Source organism: Myripristis murdjan, chromosome 14 (genome assembly GCF_902150065.1).
Source record: "Myripristis murdjan chromosome 14, fMyrMur1.1, whole genome shotgun sequence".
Classification (NCBI taxonomy): Eukaryota; Metazoa; Chordata; class Actinopteri; order Holocentriformes; family Holocentridae; genus Myripristis; species Myripristis murdjan.
The window spans coordinates 29,895,516-29,908,993 of record NC_043993.1 but is presented as its reverse complement, the minus strand read 5'-3'; the positions used below and the strand labels follow the sequence as shown (position 1 = coordinate 29,908,993).

At 42.9% G+C, this 13,478-nt stretch overlaps 1 protein-coding gene across 1 annotated transcript; it reads right to left on the bottom strand.

Moving 5' to 3' along the window:
• Nucleotides 1-1,152: 1,152 nt before the first annotated feature.
• dlb (deltaB) lies at nt 1,153-6,370 on the bottom strand. Its single transcript, XM_030068926.1, has 7 exons — nt 6,291-6,370; nt 5,953-6,192; nt 5,541-5,598; nt 5,191-5,448; nt 3,720-4,081; nt 2,961-3,177; nt 1,153-1,892 (listed from the first exon to the last, which is right to left on the bottom strand). The coding sequence occupies exons 1-7, from the start codon at nt 6,336-6,338 to the stop codon at nt 1,177-1,179; spliced, it is 1,899 nt and encodes a 632-aa protein (XP_029924786.1). The 5' UTR covers nt 6,339-6,370; the 3' UTR covers nt 1,153-1,176.
• Nucleotides 6,371-13,478: the final 7,108 nt, after the last annotated feature.

The following is a 13,478-nucleotide window of genomic DNA, read 5'->3' as shown; positions in this document are numbered from 1 at the left end:
TAGTTGTAGTAGTATTATCATAGTGTCTATCCTGAGACAGATTGCCAGCATGCTTAGTTTTTATGACAATAAATGACTGAATCTGGAATCCTCTGTATTGAACTGTCAATACAGATTGAACTGCGCTGTATTGAACTGTTGTCTGTATAAACTTGTCACATGATTCATCTTGTCTCTATATGTGTCCTCTCCAGATGCAGTAAGACCTTGTAAGTGTTGCTGACGTTTTGTGTATCAGCTAGCTGCACGTGAATATCATTTCTGATTTCAGTCCAGAGTCGCTTCAAAGCAAATCATTTATTCCACATCACAATCACTTACAACATGACAAAATCAAGCATGAGGGAAAACCGGCAACAAAACGCAAACTTTGGCATGAACATGAAATGGCACGACTCAATTAGCAGAAGTATCAAATATATATTACAGTAACGGCTGACTCGGTGTGAGAAACACAGTTTGCTTATTATCCCCTGCCCACAATATCTTTGGGACATTTCACCCAGCCAATACACAGACAAAATTTTCCACATGGAACATCAAGCACGGGTCTTCATTCAGCACCATATAAATATATATCTCAATTTGTGACAATCAAAGTGAAGTTATAAACATAAAATTTCAAATAAATAAATAATATAAACAATAGAAATGATGGTACGTACAAATCATAAGGAAATAATGGCCAAAGGAAGATTGAAAAGCAAAAGGAAAAAAAAAATGGGTCAAAAAATGATTTAACAAAGTGAACGTATCAAAGACAATAACCCTCAAAAACATGTTGTCTGGATGGGTTTTTCCAAGGTAATCAGTCTTATCAGAGTACTGCGACTTCCTGTATTTGGTATGTGTTGTAGGTCCTATGAGAAGTAGATCATATGGTATTATTTGGCCTCTTTGGGTTATTAAACTTGGAAAAAACTTTGTCCCATATACTTTTTTAATAATCTTTGTAAATTATCTACATCAGAATAGTTCTTTTCTCCCTACATTTTGCTTCTTATGTTTGAAAGTTTATCAGTACAGTAATCTTCAACATGAGTAGAAAGCTTTTCAGCTCATTCACTTTCCTCTCTCTTGCACTCTTCATGAAGAGAAAGGAAAAACAAGTGCTAATATTCTCATCCACGTCTCCTGCATGGATGTCCCTGTTTTCCCTGTGGATTCAGAGCGGATTCATCTCAGCCCCCCCACGGATCCCAGCCCGGCCTCATCCCTCCACATGAAGTCTGGACGCTCCCCTCGGGCCTGGCTGCTCTCCACCGGGTTGTGCCTGTATCCAGACCTGGCGTCCGGGCTGAGTGACAGGCTGAGGCGAGCTGTGCTGTTGCTGATCTTGAAGAGGCCGCTGGGCCCCAGGAAAGCTTCTCTTTCGCTTCCTCCCAGGTTGTTGACCGTCTCCAAGTCGTTATAAACTGCGATGTCGCTCAGCTGCTTCCTGCCACGCAGTCGCCGCCTCCTCCTCAGAATTACAATGCCCACCACCAGCGCCAGTGCAAGGACAGCCAGAACACAGGAGGCGGTGAGGGTGGCAGAGGAAGGCTGCGAGGTTTGGCGCAAAGCGGGCTTGAAGCTGGGCTGGAGTGTGAACTCACAACTGGGGCCCATGAAGCCCTTGGGGCACTGGCACACGGGCCCAGTGAAGTGAGTGAAGCAGGTGCCGCCGTTCTGGCAAGGACGAGCACCGCAGGCGTCCGAACGCACGCTGCAGTTCTTGCCGGTGAACCCCAGGGTGCAGGAGCAGGTGTAGTCATTCACACCGTCTTGGCAGGTCCCAGCGTTCTGGCAGGGACTCGAGGCGCAGTCGTCAATGTTGACCTGGCAGTTGGCACCGGTGAAGCCTGCCTGACAGCGGCACAACACACTCTGGCCCAGGTCCAGACACTCCCCACCTGCAGGAGGAAGAAAAGACACAGCTCTGCTCAGCATCCTGCAGATCAGGGAAGACCTTTCAGCGTATTTAAAGACAGGGTGCTAATGGGATTACATTTAACACTGTCTCAGGGTTGTCTGGACGTCCCATGGCAAACCATTTTGAGAGCATTAGTACAGTGCGGCGGAGGCTAAAAGAAGTTTACAGTTCTAACAAGAGTTAGTATGGTGATGTTTCAGTAAGGCTCAAGGACAGGTCAAAACTATGGTTGCCCCGTGTAGCCTCCCTGTCTTGTAATAGACGGCTGAATATGGATAGATTGTCGAAAGCAGATGATCAGTAGAGAATTTCAATCCACTGATTTTGTGAGTTGTGCTGACACGCGCTCTTTACAACAAGTTTTTTTTAAACGTTAAGATGTTCTTTTTTGTATTCTAGAAGGCAAACCACAAAACAGTGACTCGCTTGTGGTGAAAACTGATGGCGAATTTGTGATATTCTGCATGTAGGTGGGGAAATATCTGCAGTGCTATCAGCAAAGCAGAAGATTCTGATGTATATTGAGTTTGCTGTGCACGGTATGAATATATGGTCATGACAAAAGGGCGAGAGTGCTGCATGGTGAGGTGTGGTAAAACACCCAGCTGACGAAGAACCCCTAATGTTTCAATCCTGTGTTGCCTGTGTTGCCTGTGTACATGCCTCCAACATACCAAAAGCAACATTTGCATTGCCCTTCCTTAACCCTAACTCTAACTTTAACCTCTTAATTTAACCATAACCCCTGATAGAATGTGCTTGAAGCAAACTTCACCCTTGTGTTCATTAGCTTTTTTCATACCTCCAACATACCATGGACATTTCCAGCACATATCAGGCTTGACATGTCAGGGGGATCAGCTGGATACTATTGAATGTCTGTTTGGCCTCATAGATACCGTTAGATTTTTTCATTTTATGAAGGTTGATTGTAGCTGTTTCAGTTCATTGTTACCATAGTGAGCCAACAAAAGACCCTATCCGGTGAGGAAACTGCTGCCCTGCACTTCAGCCACAAGGTGTCACCAGTGGTGCGGCTCACACTCACCGTTGAGACAGGGGCTGTTGCTGCAGCGGTCCAGCTTCTTCTCACAGTTGGAGCCAGTGTAGCTTGGGGGGCAGCGACAGGTGTAACCTCCGGTCAGAGTCTCCATGCAGGTGCCGCCGTTGAAGCAGGGGCCGTCAGCGCACGTCATGGCGATGATCTCACAGTTCTTACCGTAGAAGCCCTGGGGGCAAGTGCAGGAATAGTCGTTCTCCAGGTCCTAAAGGGGGAGACGGTTATAGAAAAAACTTCCCTTCAGAACAGGAATATCAACATAAAATCTCAAAATGGTTTTCTAAGTAAGTGCACACTTGAATCAGTCTGACAATGGCAGCTTAATTGTTATGCTAATGAAACTAAGTTGTAGGCAAATGCTGAAACATGTTCTCTTTAGACCTATTGACCTAAGCAATAAGTAGCATAATGTGTTTGCTCAATGTCTAGACGTCTTCTGTTAAGACCTACTTCAGTGACCTACAAGACCTACAATGTCAAGACCTACATTTGAGCAAGAAGTAGGATTAGAGCCCTTGATAACAGTTAACCAGTACATGCATTCAGATGTGGTAAGGTTGAAAGTACGCAGTTAGAGATGTTAAGTTGCCCCTGTGTTGTGCCACAAAGCAATCCAGCCGATTTCCCTCAAAAACGTAATGTAAAATGCAGTGTAAAAGCTACCATTCTTTTCAATCATGGTCTTGTTTATTTATGGTAAATTATTGTAATGTGTGGTTCAAACAGCCTCCATTATTCTGTACTCACATTGCAGCTGCCTCCGTTCTTGCAGGGGTTGCTGTCGCACTCGTTGGTCTCCAGCTCGCAGTTGGTGCCTCCGTAGCCGGGCCGGCAGGTGCAGGTGTAGCTGCCCTGGCCCGTGTTGGTGCAGGTCGCCCCGTTGGCACAGGGCCGGTGGTTGGTGCAGTAGTTGAGGTCCTGGTCGCAGAAGAGGCCCCCCCAGCCCTCCTGACAGTTGCACTGCCAGGGCTGGCTGCATGTCCCGTGGAGGCAGCCAGGGTAGCGGACGCATTCATTGCAGGAGGGGCCCTGCCAGCCCATGCGACACGTACAGCCCCCTGGGGCCTCGCAGTAGCCGTGCTTCTCACTGCAGTCCGCCGAGCAGATGGCTGGAGGAGAGAGGGAGGGGAGGGTGTGTGATTACAATGGACACACCCTGTCATACACACACATACAGAGCACTCTGTCTGACCCCAGCCCCGTTTCAGGCTTCACTGTTGGTTAAGTATTAAGCCAAGCAGCTGGTAGGCACACCGCCGGAGACAAATGCTTTCTTTTTATCTCCTCCCCATTACACACACACACACACACGCACACACACACACACACACAAACACACACATTTTCACTCAGAAGTGCAAACACACACACACACACACACAGACCACCTTGAAAAATGTGTCTCCCTAATGGGGTTCATGGCTTTTTCTCTCATTGTAGCAGAGAACAAAAGGCAGATGGAGCCGCACAGTCCTTCTCCCTGTGGAGTAAAACACAACACCACGGGATGTCTCCCTCATAAAGGAGACCACTCTCAAAGCTGCCTGTCCAAAGTTTACAATGTCTGCTTTAGAGATTAAAATGAAACCTCTTTGAGAGTAAGCCAAAAAAAAAAAAAAAAAAAAAAAAAAAACACTGTCCCCCATGCCTTGACAAACTTTAAGATACATTTTTTCAGTTCTTGGGAAGGGAGTATGTTTAATTCATCTTATCTTTCCAAAAATGTGTCCTTTGCACCTGTTGTTTTGCAGTTTCACTTTGAATGCTGCCATCTTCATTTTGGCTGTTCCATCATACACCTAGCTGTATTTTTACATTATTTTCAGTCTCTACATTAGTGACACTGGTTTACCTGGGCCAGCAATGAACCATGTTTTATGTGACAGAGCAGTAATATTGTAATAACTTTTTGAAGGACACTATAGAAATATCTTATATTCCTTATGAGGATATGATTTAAATATTCTAGTGATACCATGACATAATTTAAAATGCCATTAAGTAGCATAAGGCCACTGTGAAGTGCCATCAATACATTGAAATCCCTATAGGAAAACTTGGGAGATTTTTCCCTTAGGGTTTCCAACACGTTATACTCTGCAGGGTGTTCTCTTTTCTCTTGCCCCCCTTCCATAGGTTAGCTACAGAACAACACCCCTGGGAGCTGACACAGGGCTTCAGTGCCTTGCTCATGGAAACTTCAGCTGACACCACTTACGCTCAGAGCAGTAGCTTCCCTTCCAGCCCTCCAGACAGATGCGGTTGCCCTCCTCATCGCAGGTGTAGTGGCCCAGCGTGTCGTCTCTCGGCCTGCAGTAGTCTGCGCAGGCGTCGCCGAAGTAATACTCGTCGCAGAAGACGTGGTAGGAGTAGCGCAGCTCGCTCTGCTCCCCAAAATGCACGTCCTGGGACCAGTCCTCTCCGATGGCAAGTCTTCTCCTGGTCGCTAGGCGGCTCACAAGGTTGTTTTGGTTGTCTGAAAAAAAGAAATGTAGTTTATAACCGGTTGATCCCCCAAGGAGGCTGGTGCGTAAAAGCTGTTAAGTGCGTCCATGCGTAATAACCAACCTGTGTATTCAGTCGGAGATTCGGCGTTCCAGGCTTCAATGATCAACGAAAATGTTCCCTGAAACAGAAAAGAAGCGCATTCAGTATTTGGAAATTCTAATAACATAAATATAGTTAAACTAAGTCACTTAAGGCACTTATATAAGCAGTCGTTGATAAAAAAAAAAAAATAATAATAATAATAATAATAATAAAAAAAAGTATAATGTGACTCCTGTCATTGATTACATTAAGGAGCCCGACCCCAGCATAAACAAATGTCACTTATATTTTCAGAAGAGCAATGATTGGGTTTCTATTCACATCACTTACATCAGTTTGGAACTCTAAACCACAAATGTGAGGAAGGTTATTTGGTTGATTGCCTCTCCACTATATTTCTACATGCAGCTATGTGAAAATGTCAATTTACCGGCCACTTGAAGTGAAAAGGCACCCTGATGGGAGCGCTGCTGGAGATTGAGGTGTGATCGGCCCTGATGACGTTGGTGTGCCCGGTCCCAAAAGTGCAAGGTGGCTCCGCTGAGATCACATCCTCTGGGTGCTTGAGGCAAATTCGGAAAAATATATGGCAATCCCTGTGTCTTCTGCAGATGCGATGCGCCGTGTGAAATGAGTGGATTTTCAACTCAAACACCCCTGATGACAAGACCTGCAATGACAGATAAGTCGGTTGAAATTAGACGAGATGTGCGTAAAGACATTTGGAGGATGGTGCTTTCCGCTCCCAAAACACCCGAGTCTACCTACCACTTCTACTAAGGCCAAAACCAAGAGGTATCTCAGATGCTGCGCCATTTCTTCCCAAAATTTGCGTTGCAGTCAGGTGGCTGTGGCTGTATGCATCCGTTGTATCCAAAGATAATTCCAAAAGATGCCGAGGAAAAGTTTTACAAGCTAGGGAAAAAAATTAAAACGCAACTTTCATCGCTGAAGAAGTATGTGCACGAAGTAAGGTCCAGTTCTTGGATGGTTATTAAATCCTTGTCTTACGCTTACACTTCTATATCCTATCCTAGCCGGTCCTCTACTTGTTTAGGTTCTGGTGTATAAAGGCGCACAGTGGATTTATACCCTCTGATGGGGCGCGTCACTTGGAGAGAGGAGGGGCCGGAGCAGACCTCATGGGACCAGCCCGGGACACAGGGGACACTGTGTGGGGAATTGGAGAGCTCAAATTGAATCTGAGCAAAGTTGGAAAGCATGTGCAAGGTAGAAAACTAATATAGTAAAGGTTTAACTTTATGTTTAACTGTTAATCATCCGGGCAAGTTCAGCCTATTGAAGAGAAAATATTATTATCATCAAAGGAATTTGCAGGGAAGAAAGCAAACTAAGGATTCATATTTAGTTGCATATTCAGTGAGTTGTTGTCAGGAATTTTTTTAATAAAGAGTGACCTGGTGTGAGGGATTTCCTCTAAAATTGATCAGAGACGAAAATGAACAAACTCACAAGAAAAGATGAGAAACAGATTCCAAGTTTTGAAAATGGCAGGTTTTACATGTATGAGCAACACTCAGTTATCCAAGAGTGCATTTCATCACACCTGTAATGCATAACAGCGGTCAACAGGCTATGATAACTTCACTGACACTTTCAGGCCTGTATCAGTGTTTGGAGCGTTTTCTTTCTCTTTTCTTTTTAGGGGAAGGCCTATAAAAACACAGCTAAACATAGATCAGAAGGAAGCGGGGAAGAATACCACAGCTTTGGCTTTCTTTCCCCAACATTGTAATTGCTCTGACGCGTGCGAGGTGACAAAGAGTGGGCAGGTTCCGGATAAGACCTTTCTTTCATTGTGCGCCTCGGCTATTCAGGCCTCTTCTGTTGTGCTCTTGAGCCCGGGGAGGGGAGTGGAGGAGAAGGGAGGAGGTGAGGGGAGAGGAGAGGAGAGGGAGGGGGCATCCTGCAGCACTTAGAGATTGGACTATCATATTGCCTTTGTCTGGACCTCATGCGAACAGCTGTATGGTAATGAACGGCACATGGTCCACGGTGCGGGGCTCCAAACTCGGCTATTGTCTCCTCAAACCGTCCAGCCCAGCCGCGCACCATCCGCCCCGAGCTCCCCTTTAGTGCTTATTGATTTAGGAGCAGCTCTGGTCAGCCTTGCGTTTACAGCACCTGTCCTCTGCAGGATGTGGCTGAGAGTAAACACACCTCAATGGCCTGGCCGTCAGATTAACTGATTTAACACAGTGGCTTATAGAATCAAACTTCAGGTCTTTTAAACTCCAAAGCGCATAAATGAGAGTTTTTCCCTGATATTTTTTTGTTCTAGGTGACGTACCTTATCATGATCACCAACTAGATCTCAAATATTCTTTATGGGCTCACATTTTTATTGTAACATGAGAAATAGCACTGTGATATCTGAAGACTTCGAGACAGAAGAAAGGGCATTATTGGCATTAAAAAAAAATGTATTACTTATTTTAAATTTTACAGCAAACTAGTCAAGCGCGACTTTATCTTCATCTTGTCACAGCAAACTAACATCAAATCAAATATTGAAGTTATATTATAGTAGTTCCTACCAGACTCTCCGATCATGATATACCACAAAAATAATACAAATATGAGGCCATAAGGAGGGTTGATTAGTATTCGCATCGCATTCTGTGCAAGCACGCGTGTGTATGTGTGTGTGAGCGTGTAGGGTGTGGGGGGTTGGGAGCGACCTATTGATATTATAATGAGAAGGGGACGCGTGCCTGAAGTGGCCCCCGTGCAGCCCTGCTGGCACGCTCCTTCCCTCGGAGACTCAACAAGGACAAAAGAGGCAGAAATATAAATCATCGCATGTAAAGCAGGAGAGCTATATGCTGACTAAGGTGTCTGAGGCTCCGCTCGAGGTTCCTCTGCATCACAGGAGTTGCGTGGTTACAGTTGTTATGGTAATCAATGGGCTGATGCAAAGGCTTCCCTGTAGACCAGTGTGTGCGTCCTTGTGGTGATTATAGGGGCTCTCACTTTTCACCAAATTCACTATTGTCATCCCGACTACATCACGTGTTATTTTTAAGCCTATAGTTTCATTCTCACCACTAATATTGTGCACATCAAAAACTTATGTTGTGGCGTTCATGGGGCAAAATCTTACCAAACTGAGGTTTATATCCTAATGTGGATTTATTTCTTGCCAGTTCTTTATACTCTCAGTATACTGCAGTAAAACTGGCTGTAGTTAAATGTAATTTTGACAGATAAACTGGTTTGTATAATACAGACCAGTATGCCTGTGTCCAATGGAAGTGTGCACATGCATTTTATATTCATAATGGGTGCATTAATGAAGGAGAGAGCATACTCATTTCAATGGGATGTAAAGGATGCCCTCACTATTATGTTCTCTCTGTCACTGATGCTGTTGTAATCCTATTTTATGATTTGTTTGTGATTTCTCCTAGATTAAAATATCCCTGCCATTTTGTTTTCATAAAGAACATGACAAGTTGAGGTATTCTATTATTATTATTATTATTATTATTTAAATGTAAATAATACAGTCAGTGAAATATGCTTGATACCAATTTGCTTTATTACAGCAAGCTGGTAATTCTTTGTCTTAGTTTGCATGTCAGTTGATCTCTAGATGTGTAATATTAATCTGCCACTTGTAGGAACTACAAAATGTGCTGTGTGGGGATACATTCTTGTAATGTTATGTCTCTGTTGAACTATATCCTTGTTTGTTACAGTCCTCCATCTTCTCATCAGCTGCCTAACCCAAGTCCTTCTTATCTTTGGACAGCCTCGCACATCATGTCAGACACACTTCCCAGGTCCATCTACAGTATGGAAGTGGCCCAGAGTGCCTTTGTGTCAAGAGAGCAGATGGACCCTGCACCTTCTCCACTGTTGTCATCTGTATTATTTGCAGGGGCGTGACATGAGCGTGCCACGGGGCATGGGAACCAGAGAGGAGTCATGTCATCCCCCGGCCCTCCCATTAGAGTGGCCAGCATCTGCCCGCTCCACAGCGCGCAGCAGCTTGGAGGTCCTCCTCCCCCGAGGGCAGTTGGAGAAAGAGAGGGGGAGCTGCTGCAAATCAGACCCAGGCCCTCAGGGGAGAAGTCAGGCTGTTGTGGCCACTTCTGCAGCCCCAGCCTGCTGTCTGACTTTGGGACAATAGGAGGTGTGGTGTGGTGTGGGTGTCTGGTGGGCCATGATGCTCTGTGTGTGTGTGTATGTGTGTGTACATACTGCCACATATACATCATGCATGTTACTTGATTGAAGTGCAGGCTCACTGAAGCGCTGAACATGCATATGCATGATTTATTGCGGCTAATTATGCATATGTAAGCACACTGCAATATACCAGCCATGTACAATATGTAAGTTCTCTATCAAAATGGCACTTTACTAATTAAACTCTGTTCAACTCTTTTGTCTCATATAAAATGTGGCACAAGACATCTATTTTATATTTTCTGCAGCCAAAAAAAAAGAAAGAAAAGAAATGTCACCCTGGTTTTGAATACTGAACTCAATATAAGTGTGATGTAAATAAGTGTAGGGATGTAGACACAGGAAAATGGGCACAGACATGGCAATCGTCTATAAAGAAGGGAATATACTTCAGTGTTTTCTCAACCTCTACCCAAAAACCTCTTCCCAAAAAGTGTATTTTTGACAAAATGTTCCTCATGCAAATCATAACCATATTGCTGTTTGATACTGACTATAAAATAACAATATTAGCTAAAAGATTAAACATTATAATTACTGATACAGTACAACTGACACAGATCAGAGTGGGTTTATTCCAAGAGGGTTTCTTGCAGACAATACTTGGCAAACATTCAACTGATTAGGCTCAAAAGCAAAATGAGGATCTTTTGTTAATAACATTCGCTGCATAGAAGGTCTTAGATTTAATGAGTAGGCGTTTCATGTTTGAGATCCTTAACAGTTTTGGCTTACATGAGACATTTATTTTATAGATGCAAGGAAATTTACAGTAATCCAACCTCCAGAGTGAAAGCAAACGGTGCACTGTCAAGACGGCTCACAATACAAAGAGCAAGCAGGCAGGGAAATCCTCTGCCCTCTTTTATTTGCTATTTACATTGAAATGCCAGCAGCAGCCATTAGACATAAATACAGTCACACAGGAAAAAAACTCATAAATTTGCTCTGTACGCGGATGATATAATAGTATACCTTACGTCTCCAGAGGAATCCATCCATAAATTAATGAAAACTATTTTTATGGCAAAGTCTCAGGATATCAATTAAATGACATTAAGAACAAATGTGAATCACAAACAAGAGGGAAACAATTTGGCCAAACGTTGAAAGATGGCTATAAATTTAAATGGGACACAAAGAAAATAAAATACTTGGGCATCAATAAGTGAAGATTTAGATGGACTTTAGATGGTGAGAATAATTACTGTGTTTGGGAAAGTAAAATAAGACAGGATCTGAACAGATGGAGATTAATGCCAGATGCAATACTAAACAGAGCAGAAACAATAAAAATGATGGTCCTCCCTTTTATTCTTATTCCAAGCATTACCAATATCAATACCAGGATCATATTTTACGAGATGAAATTATTTCAGATTTTCTTTGGAATGACAGAAAGCAGAGAATTAAATTCAAAGCTTTACTGCAACTGAAAAAAAAGAAGAAGGGTTGGGTGTTGGAAATTTATGGGACTATTTTTATTTTTATGCAACTCAGATTCTCACAATAATGGGAATGGGTGAAAGGGAAAACAGAAGGCAGATGGATCAATATAGAAAAAGAAATGGCGACAATATTAGTTTGGACATTACCATTTATAAGGAAAGGAGCATGAAAAAAAGCACACAGGGCAAAGCCAGTGTATTTCAAATACTTTAATGAACTGGAAACATGTATGCAAAATCCTAAAAATAAATAGTGAATATATATATACCGCAAAGAAATGACACACGACCCTGATTTTATCCCAAATAGATCTGACAAAATCAAATAAGTCAGGGGTTAGTAACATACTCTCAGTTACTTAGAAAAAACACTCAATGAACTCATATGAAAGGCCAAATTCCACGTACGAGTTAAACTAAAAACACGTCTTTAAATATTTACAGATGAGATATGGGGATCATTTGGACACGGGAAGTCATGGGATTAGGGTTAGGGTTACCTAAGGACAAATTAAAAAAAAGTTAATACATGATTCAAAGGAGAAATAAAACTAGTATTGTAAAAGCTCTCCATTTTGATAATAATGCAAAAGAGAAAGAAATGGGAAAAGGAATTAGAAATGAACAGATCAGAAGAAGAAGAAGAGTCGCTGTGTGGAAACTTTAAGACGTCCAAGTCAAAACAGTGGAGCGAATTTGTTTGGAAAGTGAGCACGAGGCACTTCAGTACATAAGTGTGTATGAGTATGATGAATGATAGCTGGTTGGCAGGGAAAGGATGTAGGGAGCAAGCAAACTACACACACACACACACACACACAAACACTTTGCATGATACCTTTTTGGGAAGAGGTTGAGAAAACCCTAAAGTATATTTTTGACTTGAAAGAACCTCTGAAAGTAGAAAATATCTTGGATGTTATTTTTCTAGAAAGGATAAAACCGACTGACTTGCATTTCTTTAACAAACTGCAGGTGACGGCCATGAACAGCCAGATTTTGTAGATGGAAAACATGACATTTATCATGAGAGACAACATAAAAAATGGAACAGGATGGAATAATAAATTGTTCTAATCTAGCCTAAGATTTGTTATAAACAGGTGCTGTGTAGGAAGACACACACACACACACACACACACACATTCACAGAGAGAGAGGGGCTACGGGCAAAGGTTCCAGGAAAACATGTCCACAGAAAAGCTTACACACACACACACACATACACACACACACACACACACACACACACACACACACGCACACACACATTTTGACACATACACTGTTTCGTCACTCAGTTTCTCCACTACAATACTCCCTGCGCTCCAAATCCCAATATATACCCCCAACACACACACACACACACACACACACACACACACATTTTGATACACAAACACACACACACACACGTTTTGACACACATACACACACTGTCTCGTCACTCAGTTTCTCCACCACAATACTACCTGCGCTCCAAATCCCAATATATATCCCAATACACACACACACACACGCACACACACACAGATTCACAGAGAGAGAGGGACTACGGGCAAAGGTACCAGGAAAACATGTCCACAGAAAAGCTTAGACACACACACACACACACACAAACCATCTTCATTCTTTTTGTTTGTTTGATTGTGTTCATGTCCTGCAGGTATTTTCTGTCACTTATGAATTTAACTTGTACTTAACTTGTTGAATGTTGAAGCGTGCACCTGTATGAAGGACGATGAAAGAAACACTGCAATAAAGTATTTAAAAGATACATAAGTGTGATGTAGTTTCAATGAAAAATCAGAATATGTGTGTGATATCGTCGTACAATATGGGGAAATATGCTTGAAGCTTCCTAATGGGACATTTTGGGAGAAATCAGAGTTCAGATGATGAAGGACTGCAAAGATCTTACAATCTACAGATTTATCTTCTTTCAGCGTCTGTGTATAGGGAAGGGAAAAAGAGTATGTAAACGGTTTTTCCAGATGGTATGTCAAATCCTTGACGCTCGGTATCTTAGGAAAACACTCCACGGTGATAGAACCATCTAACTCTGCGCTCACACTACGACACAAACAAATCTGCTTCTGTTAATGTTTGAGCAAAGTCACAAATCCCCTTCTCATCACCACCCAAAACAACAGATATGATGAAGTAAATAAAACTGCACGGTTTGGCTTAGCAGCAGATGTATAATTACTCTTTTGTTGGGGGACAAATGGAGGCATGATAATAATTTAATCCGGTCCAAGCTGATCTGCCCTCCCTCGGTCGTACCTTTCCT